The following is a 16381-nucleotide window of genomic DNA, read 5'->3' as shown; positions in this document are numbered from 1 at the left end:
AGTTTTCATCTCCAGACCTCAGTCTGCTGATCAATAATTAAACGTACATCAGGCGTCTTCTCTCTGTCTCCCACCACGTCTTCAGTCTCTCCCCTCCTTCTGTTGTGACAGATCAATATAGATTAATGATTTAATACTTTTAACTTAGTCACTCTGTATTTTATTCTTTCCTATCCTATGCAAACAGCGAGTCCCATTTCAAACAATGACTGATTCATGTTTAATGAGTGAGTGCATTTAGGAAGGTCTTCACCTCAGTTTCTCAGCACAAAAATCTTTTGCTCTGTTGGCACTTTAGGGAGCACTTTGAGAGTCAGCGGCGCTTCCTTGTTCATTTATTCATGCTCGTCGGCCTCTTTTCTCACCTCTTTTAGTGTTAATTACATGATGTGTTGGTGCCGGTTTTCTCTGAGGCTTTAACAGCAAGCGGAGATGAAGGCCTTGTTCCTGAGACATGATCCCTGGGAGAAACGCTTCTTTTTAACCCTTCATTTTCACTTAAAAAAAAAATATTCAGAAATTTGTAGCTTGAGAAGTTATGACACTCAGCAATTTTTTTTCCACGCAATGAACATCTTACAAGCAAGGATTAACAATTAGGGTGCATTCACACCAGCCCTGTTTAGTCCGCTTTAATTTAACTGCAGTCCGTTTAGAAAGTCCAGTTCGTTTGGGGAGGTGTAAATGCGCAACCTAACTCTGGTCCGGCTAAAAAAAAAATACATTTGGGTGAAGTGAACTCTGGTGCGGTTTGAATGCATATGTGAATGCTAAATGTTCCAAAAGCAGGAAGCGAGCAATAGCGCAGGGAATTCTGGGTAAATACAGCCAAAACAAACGCTCTGGTGTTGTGCTAGCAGCAGAAATGACTCGTGATCTTTTACCAACAACAAAAGTGAAATCCTAGAACAAGTGAAATCTGACACTATTCCATTTTTGTTTACATATCGCAAAGAAGGAAGTTGGGCTCAGTGTCTTCTTTAGAGGTTGTCATGTCATTTCCTTCAGTATTACAGCGCCTCCACAGGCATGGGGGTGAACAGGTTTTTCTAAGGGTTTGGTTTGCTTGACACAAAGCAGTGTGAAAGCAAACCACATCAGTTTAAAATGTAACAAGTGTTGCTACTTTGGTCCCCAGTCGAAGCGAATCTACCAAACTATCAGGTGTGAGAACAGCCAATTAAACTCTGTGTTTATTTGATGTAATTAATTCTCACACATCTTTTATTTTTGTTGTACATGTACAGTACCCTAATTGCCTCAATCTATGATCAGCATCACCAATCATTTTGCTCTCGAATTTTAGGGAAGAGTTCCAGGCAGCATCTTGTGTCTCTGGGCGGCCTGTTAGACGACCAGCACTGGCATCGTGTCCTAGTGGAGCAACACAGCAGTCACTTCAACCTCACCGTGGACAAAAACACAGAGCGGGTGGAGATCCCACCATGGTTCACCCACTGGGATTATGACCAGGTGAACATTCAAAATGTTGATTTATGAGGTGTGCATTCAAAGTATGCTTCCACTGCAGCTCATAGTTTCATGCTGACATGTTGTCCTTTCACAGATGACCGTCGGAGCAGATCAGAACCTCGACTCTCAAAACTCTAATAGAAATTTCCACGGCTGTGTTGAAAACCTTCTCTACGATGGCCAGAACCTGATTGACTTGGCTAAACAGAGGGACCAGAGTGTTACTGTGATGGTAGTTATACTTCCAGTGGATTTGTGGAAAAACATTCATTTTACCTTTAAATGCACAAGATAAAGGGTATATATTTAAATTGCTTAACAAATTCAATTCCGTTTTATTTACATAGCGCCAGTTCACAAAAACTGTTGTCTCAAGGCACTTTGCAAAAGAAAAAAAAGAAATTTGTTTTCAATCATAAATTTCACTTGATCCTAGTTATCAAACTATGCAAATAGCTGAATTCATTATTCTGAATAGTTTAAAAAGTTTCCATCTAAGGAAACCCAGCAGCATCAAGACCAACGTCTAGAATACCGCAAGAAGTAAAAAGAAAACGTAAAAAACCCAGCCAACTTTTAACTCATTCAAAGTTGCTATTTGCAGTACCAGATACCAGTTCTTTTCTTATTCTAAATAAAGTCAGCAGAAGCACAGACTATGAAGTGCTGCTTCAGGGTTAGGGTTATAGTTCTAGGGTTTGGCATTAACCAGTAATGATGAGGTTCGTTTCTAGGCTATAAGCTACAAAAATGAATGAAAAATGAAAAGAAGTCAATGCAAAGTCCTTGTGATGCTAGAAAAACACACAGGGTGTGTGTGTGTGTGTGTGTGTGTGTGTGTGTGTGTGTGTGTGTGTGCGTGTATGCGTGTATGCGTAAGTGTGTTTGGTTATTGGATTGGTTCAAACTGCTGTATCGATCCCACACAGAGCTTATGGAATTAATCAAGTGTTGCGTACTTGACGTAAAAAGGACAGCAGGTATTCCTGCTGGATGTGAAGCATCACATTTGCTGCTCCAGCAGTACCTGTGCTGCAGATACGACTTCTCACATCTAAAAGTCTGCTGATCAGAGGAGGAATGTCTTCCATCTATTTTCTCAGCTCTTCTCCCTTTTTCTCCCTCTGTGGCCTTAGAAAACATTTCCCTGGTACTTTTTGTGTTATTTGGTGTTTGTTCCAGTGATATTATTAAGGCAATTCTAACATCCTTTGCGAGGAAAAACAGCTAATGAGTTTTCTGTACATAAAGATTTGAAAAGTCCTCCATGTTTATTGAACATCATGTCTCTCACTCTGTCTTTTCCTCGTCTGACTCAGGGCAACGTGACGTTTTCCTGCTCTGAACCAGTCTTCGTTGCTGTGACGTTCACGGGTCCCCAGAGTTTCCTGCGGTTGCGCGGGGACGCTGGTCTGCATTCGGCAGGGACCTCGCTCGGGCTTCAGTTTCGGACATGGGACACGGAGGGGCTGCTGCTGACCTTTGATCTCCCGAAGCGAGACGGGACTGTGTGGCTACACCTGAGAGACGCCAAAGTACATCTTCAAATCCACAAGGCTGGAAGGGCCCTTGTAGAGCTAAAAGCAGGTCAGTGCGACTCCATACAGGTCCCAATCCAAAGTTCACAGTTTGGATTGAACTGTGAATAAAGAAAGAAAAAGCATCTGCTTTTTCCTTCTTTATTGTTTGTTTGCATTGGGGAAAGTGTTCAGTAAAAGCAAATACTCAACACTAGAATTAAATGGAAGAAAATCTCTAAGTAGTTTAAATGTATGTAGATTTGCTTTGGCAATTCAGCTTGCCGTTTAAACATATTTTTCAGATTTAAAATAAGAATCCATAACATAACCAAGATATTTCACATATACATTGTTGTGTTCTGTGGTTTCTGTGTAGTTATTTTTGAGGTTTTCTGTGTTTAGTCCTGTTCCTATCCTGTCTTCCCTGTTGATTGCTTCCCAGATGTGTCTAGTTACCTGATTACCCTCCCTGTGTATTTAAACCCACCTCTTGTCTTTGTCTCTTGTCGGGTCCTCGTCTACTACCGCATGTCGATGCTCTCCAGTTGTACTGATAAGTCCTGGTTTGCTCAGCTCTTGTTTTTCAGTCTTCAGTTATCAGTTGCTACCAGTATTTAGCTGTTTGCTAAACTCTCTTTCGTGCTGCCTGTTCTGGACTGTATTGAGCATCTTTCATTAAATTTAATCATTTTCTCTACAACCTGGGCCCAGCCTGCGTCTCTCCTCACCACCTCAATCCCCAAATCATGACATGCATGACGGCATCATCAGCATACATAGAACACAAAGACTCGCTTAAGGCAAATCATGTATGCTGAATAGCAGAAGATCAAGAATTCAGCCCTGTGGTACACCAGCGTTCTCTCTTTAGCTACAGTTTAGGAAGACAAATGTGATTCACATACCTGAGGAGTTGTATTTTATGTAACGGGGAAAGGGGATAACACTGGTCGCTTTTCAGAACTTTTCAGATCCACATGCATCGCAATCATATGTGATGCATGTGAATTGTTTTTTGTGATAGCAGAAAGGTAAATAATTGTGAAAAAACTACATGCAACTGCAGGTTCAGGCTTGAATGATGGCCAGTGGCATTCAGTGGACTTGAAATCACGACAACATCTGACTGTCACAGTGGATGGAACTGAAGTTGCGTCTGCAAGTCCCACATACCCCATCACTCCAGGAGGTCAGCTTTTCTATGGCGGTAAGAGGAGCTATGCTTTCTTCATGATCTTTTAAACCTGGCAGGTTTGACAGGTACAGCTGAGTTAGCTGTACCTGTTAGTTGTAAGGTTATTAATAACCTTTCTTTAAAGGTTATTAATAACCTTTCTTTAAAGGTTATTAAATCTTTAAGGAAAGGTTTAATAACACAAACTTTTCTTTAAAGAGTTTGCTTGTACTATGTCAAAGTTCCTGTATTTTTTTTAAAGTGGTCTTGAGCAATTGCTGCATGTGACTTTTTTTACTCTGTTCAAGGTATCATCCGAGCTTGAAAACTGCTACAACTCACCAGATGAACAATTGTTCTGTCTTAACATACCAGGCACCTTGATTTAAACTTCATTTACAAGGAGTTAAATGGAAATTTTTCAACATTTATTTTACTTAAATGCAAAAAAAGCAAAAATAACATCGGTTGGGAAGAAAGCTCCAACAAGGTTATTTTCAAAGAACTTAAACATCTTTCCTCTGTTTCTAAAATACATTACCTTCAAATGCTATTAATTTCCCAGAGTTTTTAGGCCTGACATCCACAGGTTAACTTTTCTAATGTGCACACTCTGCACAGCATGCTGTGAAGTTCAGCAACATGTACTGAAATGAGTAAAAGCTCTCTTTGAGACCTTCAGAGAAGCCAAGAGTACTCTAAAAGATTCTTAGTTATACTTCCTGAAAATTAAGAACAAGATGTAGATGGTTTAAAGTGTTTGTGCTGTACAGCATTAAATATATTTTGAATTTTGTTGTTTCTTAAGGTAATTCTGAGGTGTAGATTTTAAGGTGTCATTGCTAACATCGCCTGTAACAGTGAATAACTCAGATAGTTTAGCTGACAACTGTGGTGTACGACGATAGAGAGTTAGCCAGATTTTCAGATTAAAACCAAACATTATGGCAATGTCATGATTTTCTCTGGACTTCACTGGTTGACTCATATTTTACTCCTAGGTTGCCCAGATGAAGGGACCGGCCACTCGTGCAGAAATCCCTCCGGTGCTTTCAAAGGATGTATGCGTCTCCTGATGGTGGAAGACGAACTGGTGGATCTCATCAAGGTCCAGCAGAGGCTGATGGGAGATTACAGCGACCTCCAGATCGACATGTGTGGCATTATGGACAGGTGAGAAAAAAAAAGTCCAACAAATTCTTTTGTTTTATTTTTACTCAAGTTAATTTGGTCAAATGAACTAATAGTTTACTTTTTCATTTTTTTTCTTTCAACAATCAGTTTTCTAATTCAGTTTTGTTGTAAGAAAAGAAGTTGGAGTTCACCAGTCACAATCTTTAATTTGTGGAAACATTTTTCACCCTTAATTTTGATTTAAAAAGTTCTAGTTCCATTTACTGATAATTCCACTAATACCAAGACATTTTTCCCATGATATAAGTGAAATAATCTGCCAGTGAAACTAGTACTTTTTTAATCCATATGAAGTAATTATTGACTTAAAACAAGCTCCTATATGTTTCTGAAAAGTTATTTGTAATGTAGTTTTGTCTTATTTCAAGTGTAGTGAGACATTTGCACAAGAAACGAGACCAAAAATACTTGGTGAGATTTTGCGTTTCTGTAGTATACATATGTAACGTATTTTAAATCGAATGTTGTAACATTTTTAGAGTCTGATCAACTAACATAGTTGTTAACTCGGTTAGTATTTGTTTTACTATTGCAATTACAAAAATCCAGCTCCATTTAAACTTATTTCACTTTCTATGTCCTAATTGTGTTAAGAAAATCAATTTTCCATGAAATACAAATGCATCAGACTTTTAATTCGATTATAGTGAAATCACACTTAAGATTTTTTGGGGGGTTTTAAATAGCTCCCTATCGAAATCTGTCATAATTCGGTTTAATGACATTTTTCTCCCACCTGAGGTGACAGACACTTTGGCCCGATCATTTCCTTCTCTCTGCCTATGCTGCTGAAAATGTCAGGATAGGCTCTCCTCCAGGATTTTGCTGCTTTGTTATACAGAAACCTAACATGACATTTGACCTTTTCTGAATCATTTGAGCCCATTTGGTGAATGTTAGCGATATTATCTTATAAAAATGAGTTCCTTTGCCTTATGAAAAATAAAAAAATGAGCCAGTAGAATTGATTTTCTACTTGTTTTTTGCCTTGAAGCTCCATTCTGCTATTTCTATTACTGATATAATCACTGTCTGATTGATCATGTGCATGCTGAATTCATCTGTGGTTTGACATTTTGGTTTATGAAAAAGTTTGGAAGTTATGTGTTTTGCAGATAAACAAGGCAAGAGTCTAATGGAAAGATATTCATCATACATGCAGCTAAATTCAAAGGTGGGGAAGAATAAATCTAAAAGACAGAACATGTTTGCTTGGCTGTTTATAAACCTTTCTAATTTAAAAGTTGTTCACCTCACTTTAAATTTCCCTTACAATTTGTTGCCCTCATTTTCCTCCTAAATATTTCACCCAACAGCTTCAGAGCTCCATCAGTCTATCTTTTACTTTGTTTCTCTCTGTTTTTTTTTTTTTTTGCTTCAGTTCCTTGCACAACCTCAATTTCTTTTCTCTTTTCTAATTCCCGGAACGTTTCTTTATGTTTCCTGCTTCGTCGTCTCTCAGACATTGCTGTGCTTTACTTTGCCAGGTTCACTCTGACACAGAGTCAACAAATCAGCAACAAAATAAGAAATCTTGAAAAAGATTGTGAGAAATAAATGACTGCAACCATCCCCTCACTGAAAAGCTGGAAATGAAGTACAATTGAAGTAAAACTATTCAACTTGTCTGCGTCATTTGGAGCCAAAAATGACTATGTGCAAACAAGAAAGTCAAGTTTATTTGAATAGCACATCATCAACAAAGCTCTTCAAGGAGTTCAAACTGAAACGTAAAGGGATAATTTTCGGAAAATTGGTCGATTATGACTGATTAAGGGGGCAGTATTATGTGTTTAGCTTAGTCATATTTGATATATGCAGCATTGTTATAAAAATGCTGCATATATCAAATATGACTTCAAAGAAATTGTATTTCCTGATATAATGCCTTAAAATTGGGCCTCTGTCTCTTTAAAAACTCTTCCTCTGTCTGAAACTCCGCCTTCAGGAAGTCGTTACGACAGCTCTTCTCTATTAACCATTTAACAATATTTTTACCAGTGTTTCACTGAGAAGTAGCTCATATGATGAGCTCAGCTGATGCCCAGTTTCACCAGGTGTTTGCTAATTGTTTCTGGCTAGTCTGTAGGAGCTGAGTTGGGAATTCATGAGGGAGGGATCTCTGTGAGGAAACTGGAGCTCAGAGGAGGAGCTGTGTATCGAGAGTGGAGCTAGGTCCACCCAGGCGTCTTGCACAGCTGAATTGGTTGCCATGGAGATTAAAGGATCTCTCAACCATGCATGAACGAATCAAAGCAACACTCCAGGAATGTTTTGGATGAGGGGATTATAACATGATACAAAGCTAAAAAAGTTGATTTTTACATAATACTGCCCCTTTTAAGAAGCTAATGTATATTCACCACACTAAATACAAGTTTTATTTTGTGAATGACATAGGATTTAGTTGCAGAGTAAAAATATTAACATGAAATCTATGAGAGTTTTTCTCTGTTTTTCCAGATGTTCCAATGTCAGTCTTGTGCTACAGTTCCATCATCTAATGATTGTGGCCTATCCCATCTGCCATGATTTATTTAATGTCTTCTAAAGTCTTTAGTGCTTTATTTCTCACCAATGCCCTCAGCAATCTGAATTTGCTGTGAGACGTGAATGAGAAAATGTCAGGACAAGGTGACTGCAACAGCTGGATTGGATTTGGATTTCCTCAGACAAACTTCAACCATTGACGTGTGTTTCAATTTGATGGTTAATTCCAAATTGAGGGGTGTCCACGATTTACATAACTTATATAACAGAAGGCGTGGGCACAACTTAATGAACTAAAGAGTACCTAAGTGTTTTGTTTTTGTTAATATTATTATTTGATTAAGCCACAAGGACAAAAATAAGGCTAACGTTCTAAGTATATATAGAACAATGGATTGGAGGATGATGGTATCGGCACATATTTAAGTTTATTAATCAGTCCCGGACCGGATAACCTCTGTTTCATCTCCCCCAGATGTTCCCCAAGTTACTGTGAGCATGGAGGCAGCTGCACTCAGTCATGGAGCACATTTCACTGCAACTGCTCCAGCACCGGCTATGGTGGAGCCACATGTCACAGCTGTAAGGATGTGTGTTGTTTACTGTTGCTTTGGACATAATTCACTTTATGTGGGCATGTTTGCACCGATCTTCATGATTCCTCTGAGGATGATGAGCTCTGATGAGCTGTCATCCTCAGAGGATGACATAAGAACATGAATAAATATATATTATTTTATTTTTTTTCCCTCAGCAATATACGAGCGGTCCTGTGAGGCCTACAAACACAGAGGCAACACATCGGGATATTATTACATCGACGCTGACGGTAGTGGACCCATCAAACCACAGCTGCTATTCTGCAACATGACAGGTAGCTCTCTCTCACACACACACGCACCACACACACACCTACACACACACACACACACACATCCAATCACAGCATGCCGACACTCAGGTGTCCAGTCTCTCTTTCAGCAGCCAGCATTCCTACCTGTCCTGCAGCTTTAAAGGGAATTTCTCACTCAGGCAGAATCTAAAAAATGTATACTTTTTTTTTTTTTTTTGATACAGAAGACAAGACGTGGACAGTGGTCCAGCACAACAACACAGAACTGACCAAAATCCAGCCGTCCACAGAAGGAAGTCAGCATCTGACTCACTTTGAATACGCTGTGGACGAAGAGCAGCTAATGGCAACCATCAACCAATCAGAGTACTGCGAACAGGAACTGGCTTACCACTGCAGGAAGTCCCGCCTTCTCAATTTACCAGGTGAGGTTTAACATTTCTTAGATTAAAAAAAAATATATAAAAATAAAAAACTATTTAAAATATAATCTTACAAAAGATTAAGCAGACAAAAAATTACTTATGAGCATTTTGAATCGATTCAGGATTTCCACAATTATATATTACAATTCTGTATTTCTTTCTTTCTGCACCTCTAATGCCCAAATTTGCACATCACTGCAGACCTATAAAATACAGACAAAACATTGCCAGTAATACAAAAATGTTACAAAATTTTTGAGCTGTCAGAATCACTGAGAAGTTGAAGGACACAACTCAAAGAGTCTTTCAGAAGTAGAGCGGTCAGCCTGACACCAGCTGTCCACCCTGTCTGTGTTCAGAGGGGGGTCCGATCAGCTGGTGGGTCGGAGGGCCCGGCGCGGGACAAAGGCAGACCTACTGGGGCGGGGCCCTTCCAGGCAGCCAGCAGTGCACCTGCAGTCTGCAGGAGAACTGCGTGGACCCCAAACGCCACTGCAACTGCGATGCTGACCGCACTGTGTGGTACTGTGTTTTCACTTTTTCAGGGTTTTTTTTTTACATTTTGGATCTTCAACACTTATCCAGGGTTTTTCCTTTTCAGATGGTGCATGTTGGAGCTTCTGTTAACTCCGTCCTTTTTCTTCCCGTCCGCCGACTCTCTGTTCATCCAGGGCCAACGACTCTGGTCTGCTGACCCATAAGGAGTCCCTGCCTGTCAGATCGCTGGTGCTCGGGGATGTCCGGAGGCCAGGATCAGAGAGCTCCTACCAGGTGGGACCCCTGCGTTGCTATGGAGACAGTAAGTTAGTGATGCCATATCATAGTAGAGCGTGCGAAGTTCCTCGATTTTTGTATTTCCCGATTTCTGCTTTTGCAACTCGTCTTTGTTTTGTTCTGTCTTTTTTACAGAAAGTATCTGGAATGCTGCGTTTTTTGCCAAGGAAACGTCGTACCTTCACTTTCCCACCTTTCACGGAGAGCTGAGCGCCGACGTCTCGCTCCTGTTTAAGACCACCTCATCCTCCGGCGTCCTCCTGGAAAACCTGGGCATCAGAGACTTCATTCGACTTGAGCTCAGCTGTGAGTGAAATCTGAGGAATAGGATGGCAAATTCCGACTTTCCTACGATACGAGTTCAAATCGAGCAGCGCATATCATCCGAGTTCCACCGGGATCAAGCATCAGCGGGGGGTGATGGGCTCACGTCAGACTCAGGCTTTCTCATCTTTAAAATATACACTTCCCTTTTCACACAGCTTCTTTTTATACGGCGTGTGGAGAGATCGCTGAGGGTATAAAGTATTGAGACACCTGGGTGTGATGCAAGTCCAAACTTCACTGTGACAGTGATTTGTGAGAAAGTGCAAGATGTTTTTTTCCCCTTTCTTAAAAAAAGTTGAATGTTAAATTTGATTTTGAAGAAAATCTGTACAATGATATAAAAAAGAAAAAGTTAAAAGTATAAGCTTGTATTTATGATGACGTCCGACCATTCTTCCAGGAAAACAGATTCAGTCAGACACGTTCTTCCACACTAAATACTCTCATATGGACCATTGGTTCTGTGCGCTCCATTCAGGAAAGTATATAGAACGTGTCACAGAAGCCCAGCCATGTTTTGGTGTGAAGCAACATTAAAATAAAAAGAGCTTAGATCAGATCCTGAAAAACAACTCCTCACCAAAATCTCCTTAGCACCAAAGTTTGCATGCCAAGGTGTTTGATTTTACAACCCATGGCCATGGAAGTAGAGGGTTTAACTGTGTATACATATTTGGACAGAAAATATCCAGTAGAGCCTTGTAGTGTTGTTTACCTTATGTGCAGAACTAACTGAGCCATGCATCATTCTGTAGCGTAACTTTAAAGACATAAAAACAAAACAGAGAGGACTCCAAGCTGACATTAAACTCTGCTGTTCAGGAGCATTAGTTGTCATCAGTTGTCATGCAGCAAAAAGGACGGACCAAACCAAACCTTTATGTCTGTGTTTTTAAACAACGACAAGTTACGTCTACTACACTCAGCTTAAGTACTTGTGATTTTTACGTACCACTGCATCTCTATGTGGAACTGATTGGAACACCTAAATGTAATGATATGGATCGGCTGGCAAATATAGTCTGTATTGTTTTCAAGATCATTTCATTTTCCTTTAGGAAAACTTAACTTCAGATTAACACTGGTGTGCAACAATATGACGGAAACTGGGAAGATTTTTAAAAAATATATCTAGGTGAAAGCTCTCTTTTAGATTAGAAATCAGTGAGAAAAATAGTTTTTCAAGATGTTGAATTTGGAAGGAACCATCTTGACTGTATTCAGCAGGTATCTTTTCCCGCTCCTTCTCTGTCACAGCCTCCACGGAGGTCGTCTTTTCCTTTGACATGGGTAACGGCCCACTGGAGGTACGCACGAAGGCCGGCGTCCCGCTGAACGACAACAGGTGGCATCGCATTCAAGCTGAGCGTAATGTGAGAGAGGCGTCGCTGCGCCTTGACGAACTTCCCGCCGCCATACAGGAAGCCCCTGCTGAAGGACACATCCACCTGCAGCTGAACAGCCAATTATTTGTAGGTCTGTGAAACTTTAAAACCCTAATTTGACACAAACTTTGTTTCCAAAGAAACTGACAATAGAAGTAAGCTTCTATTGCAGCTTTGGCTGATGTACGGCGTATGTCGATAGCTATCAGACACTTTTGTGATTACTGTCTCTCTAGCAACATAATGAGATGTTGTGATTGCCTTTACCTGCTCCTCAGGTTTTTGGCAGGAATGTGTCAAACTTAGGAACACCTAAGTTTGACACAACAAACTTAAAAATGTCTCAGTCCAGCTTTACTGCAAATTTAAAATCTCTGCCAGTGGATATTTGTATTGGGTACTTAGTCAATATTTTTAGGTTTGAAAGAACCTACATTGTTAGGTTGAAAATCACTTCCTCACCTTTAAACTGCTAAATGTTCAGATCATGCTAGCATATTAGCTAAAGCTAAAAATACTCTGTAATGTTAATGCGAAGACCAACACGGCATTTTTTAAAAGTATGTTGGCTTACATTGACATTAAAGCTAATTATGACACACAAAAAAGGCATCAGTACAGAAACAACCTATTATAACTAGGGGTTAAAAGCTAATTCTGACTTCTGCTTGTTCAGCATTATTAAGCTTCAATTTTTACTCCTATAATTTAAGTTGCTTATGCTGTTTTTCTTCAACACCTTTTTGAAGGACTTTTTGCTCTTCTAGTTTTTATACCACTTTTACCCCGTGTTTCAGATTCAGTTCAACTTTGTTAGCACAGCTAACACTGTTCACACTTCGTAGAGATTATAAGATCTTTCTCTGTTTTTCATTAACCTTTAGCTGCTTGTTAACATATTTTCAGTTTTTGAAATGTTTGTTATAATACTTTGGTCAAGATATCCTCAGTTCAGAGTTAATTGTTCAGTTTTCTTCTGTTTGCCTAAATATGGACAGTAGGTTGGACTGCTAAACTGGTGTTTCCCTGACAGTTCCTCAGAAAACTGCGAGCTGTGATAGGAACCCCATCAGAAAAAGCAGTTTGTCTCATCACAACAGTTTTGAGCTTGACAGTTTTGGCAGGCTGAGACAATTACAACATGCAGAGTCTGAACTCTGCAGGCAGCTGCAGGTTGTAGAGGGAAAAGTCACGGAACAGTAACTTGCTGGGTTTAAAATCTGTTCAGACAGCCAGGACAAACAAACTGTCAGAGCGAGGCTGATGACTCACCAGGATTTATGATGGCAAATCAGCAAGGTACATGAATATCGCAGACACTTCCTGAGATAATTCACGTAAGGACAATTCAGCTCTGATATATTTTACAATGTAAAAAATAAACCTTAAAGCTGCTCAGAGGATTACTGACAAGTTTTTCTAATTCTACTGATGAAACTATTGCCAGTTTGTACATCTCTGTATCTCCTCAGGAGGCACTGCTTCCAGGCAGAAGGGTTTTCGGGGATGTATCCGCTCCCTGCAGCTGAACGGTGTTACTCTGGACCTGGAGGAAAGAACGAAGGTCACCCCCGGGGTCCAGGCGGGATGCCCGGGCCACTGCAGTACCTACGGTGGGCTTTGCCAGAACCAAGGCCGCTGTCTGGAGGGAGCCAGAAGCTTTTCCTGTGACTGCAGCTCGTCTGCCTTCACTGGAGCCTTCTGTGACCAGGGTATGCGGACCTCGTCCAATCAGATTTGTTTCGGTAGTGTTGATAGTTTTACCCAAGCTTAGGTCAATAACCTCCAGCTGGCAGTTTCTGATTGCGAGTAAATGTGTCACTTTCTTTCTTAATAAATTTTCTATCCTGATAAAAATGTATTTTAAAGTAGTTTTACTTTTATAAATGCAGTATGAAACTTCCACAAAAATGTTTTCCATTTTCGATACAGATGATCATATTAGACTGATCATCTGTAAAACTATCAACCTCCTCCCTGAACTACTATTGACATTAAATGAAAGGCACTGCTCCTGATCAAAAAACAGCCAATCAGAGTCAGAAAGAAGGTCAAAGGGCAGTCAGTCAACTTATGTATGTGGTGCTAAAAATGCCAATGGTGGAGAAACTACTTGGAAAACTGTTTATCCATCATTAGCTAGTTATCTAGTCCAGGCTGAAAAGATGTCTTGTTTTCCCAGACATGAAAATACCAAAATGTCTCTCTACTAAATATTGCGATATTTTTGGTGGGACTGAATAGAAAAACATGCCACACTTTTCAGATTTATATTTTGCTTTATTATTATTATTATTATATATATTTTTTTTACAACATCCTGAGATTCTGTCCGTTTTTGCTACATAAATAAGCTGACTTGAAAGAAAATTGTATGTTTAGAATAATGATATGTCTGTTGTGGTTTTTTTTTTGTGGGGAAAAAAAATTGTTTACCTTTTAAACACAGAACAACAAACTTCTTTGGCAATATAACGAAGTGAATGTGTTTCCTAGAAGTAAAGAATATTCCCTGGAAATGTCACTGGTTAATTGTTTACAGTGTAGTTAAGTTTGAAACAGAGTCTTGTGCATATTTAATCAGTTTTAAACCCTAATTTGGCAAAGTGTCGCCGGTTTCGACTCATCTGTTGGGTTTGTGTTATTTAGGAAATGAGAGGCACACTGAGCCATGACAGTGGCGCAGCAGCACCTCATGTGTGTCGGATAATTAACCAATCCCAGCTGTGCAGCTTGTTGAAGCTCCACAGGTAAATCAGAACTCTGTCACCTGACTGTGATGTAATAAGAGAGCTGAGTTTGGAGAGTTTTTTCTATGAAGTTGCTCTTTCACCAGATCACTAATTAAGTGATGTCAGCGTGACAGAGGCAAAAATATGAATAATGCATAAAGTTTTTCTTCTGGGAGTAGTTGTTTTTCTTTCTTTATTCCAGAAGCCAGGAATATTTTATTCCATTATGCAAATTGGATGCTAATGAAGTACTGATTTAATAATAATAATAATAATAATAATAACAATAATAATAATAAAAGAGTAGATGTAGCGTTTGCATGGATTGCTTATTTGACAGTAAGTTATGTTTGTTTACTTTTATTGTTAAACTTTAGTATGAATTCATGCTTGAATATAAACTTATAAACATAAAAGCTAAGTTATTAGTAAGACGTGATAAAAGTGTTACCTTTTAAATGGCCTTTTGTGAATTTTTCAAAGCTTTCCAGAAGGTAAGAATCAACCTTTAAATAGGAAGTGAGGTTTTAGGAATCTGGACAGCCCGTCTGAAAAGGTTGGAGGTACATTTTCTTAGAATTAATATTCATAAAAGGGAATAATCAAATGGAAAAATAAAAATCTTACACTTTAATCACGTGGTATGAAGCAATAGTTCCTTAAGTTAGTATTGAGACTCCACTTGGGGTCAGGAATATATAAGTTTGCATGATATTAACCTAAATATCAAAAAATTGTGATGAGAAACATTTGTAAAAATGAAAACCTCAGATGGAAATCAAATTAATACAATGAGGACACTTTGTAACAGTTTTGTAGAGCTTCTCTTAAAAATAGAACATTTTGCAAAAAAAACAAAACAAATAAACATTTATTACAGATGAAGGTTGGTCATTGCTGGCTCTCACTCAGGTAGGAACAACCCAGACTAATAAACACAAGTGAAACAGTAAAATTACAAATTCTTGGTTCTGTTTGTAACTTCCAACACAGCAAGGCTTCTTGGGAGCCAAAGCGTCCAGGAGAGGAGTCATCAGGAGGCACCGATCAGCCAATCAGAAGTGGATTCTGATTCAACTATTACAAAACATTGAAAGAAGACAAATATAAGAAATTTAGACTTTATGGCATTTGAGACGAAGCTCAGGGAGGTGGTCTTAGTTACAATAATAGTATTTATTATTTATTCCAGCAAAAAAGTTACTGGAAGGTGAATAAAAACATGCATGGTTTTGAGAAACTAGCTAAGCCAAGAATGTTCATGTCTGGAACATTAGCAGAAAATGTTACGACCTGTTTTACAGTGAGGCTTTGTGAACCTTTCCCTGCAGACGTCTCAGTCGCCTTCGAGCCGGAAACGTCCCTCAGCTACAGCTTTGAGGAAAACCTGGTGAATGAGTCAAACGGGAGCAGCAGCTCCCTTTCGCCCCCCTTTCTGCCCAACCTGAACGTGAGAGCAGAAAACATTTCCCTGAGTTTCAGGAGCGGCCAGAGTCCTGCTCTGTTTCTTTACGCCAGCTCTCACCGCAGACAGTACCTGGCTCTGCTGCTCAACAAGCAAGGTGAGATCTCTGGAAAGTTTTTTAAACCCTCCCTAACTGATATTCAGTAGATGTGGATCTATAAAATTACAAAACAACGCTTGTAAGGTGTTGCTTTTAGGCATTGATTTACAGGAGTTAGCAGCCACAGTTTGGACTGCGCTGAAATGAACCCATCCAAAACAATTACTTCTTACTCCCTTTCTTCACTAATGGAGGAGGAGGAGGAGGAGGAGGAGGAAGAGGAAGAGGAGGAGGAGGATACACTCTGGATTGTGAACATTTTCTAATTTCACATGTTTTTGATAGCTCAGCGACCTCTTAAACTCTCAGAAACCAAAGCGAAATATATTTCAAGTAATTTTTCATAAATACATGAAAAAAAATAAAAATAAATATATATATATATATATATATATATATATATATATATATATATATATAAATTTTTTTTGGACCTCTGTCAACACACCAAAAAAAGAGGGACACTCTC

General features: G+C 39.3%; 1 protein-coding gene across 1 annotated transcript in view; it reads left to right on the top strand.

Moving 5' to 3' along the window:
- The window catches only part of LOC106935080 (contactin-associated protein-like 4), a 44259-nt gene that overhangs the window by 18360 nt on the left and 9518 nt on the right, over nt 1–16381 (top strand). Inside the window, exons 6-19 of the mRNA XM_015015359.1 lie at nt 1307–1473; nt 1568–1705; nt 2793–3060; nt 4060–4200; nt 5169–5340; nt 8327–8433; nt 8606–8725; nt 8929–9129; nt 9489–9651; nt 9801–9928; nt 10039–10209; nt 11488–11706; nt 13088–13327; nt 15679–15909. Coding sequence (XP_014870845.1) covers nt 1307–1473; nt 1568–1705; nt 2793–3060; nt 4060–4200; nt 5169–5340; nt 8327–8433; nt 8606–8725; nt 8929–9129; nt 9489–9651; nt 9801–9928; nt 10039–10209; nt 11488–11706; nt 13088–13327; nt 15679–15909 — 2466 coding nt within the window. The remainder of the gene's footprint in view (nt 1–1306; nt 1474–1567; nt 1706–2792; nt 3061–4059; nt 4201–5168; nt 5341–8326; nt 8434–8605; nt 8726–8928; nt 9130–9488; nt 9652–9800; nt 9929–10038; nt 10210–11487; nt 11707–13087; nt 13328–15678; nt 15910–16381) is intronic.

Source organism: Poecilia latipinna, unplaced genomic scaffold (genome assembly GCF_001443285.1).
Source record: "Poecilia latipinna isolate Pla-1442-1.1 unplaced genomic scaffold, P_latipinna-1.0 Scaffold1904, whole genome shotgun sequence".
Lineage (NCBI taxonomy): Eukaryota > Metazoa > Chordata > Actinopteri > Cyprinodontiformes > Poeciliidae > Poecilia > Poecilia latipinna.
Note: the sequence above shows the minus strand (reverse complement) of the source record. Positions and strands in the feature narration are given on the sequence as shown.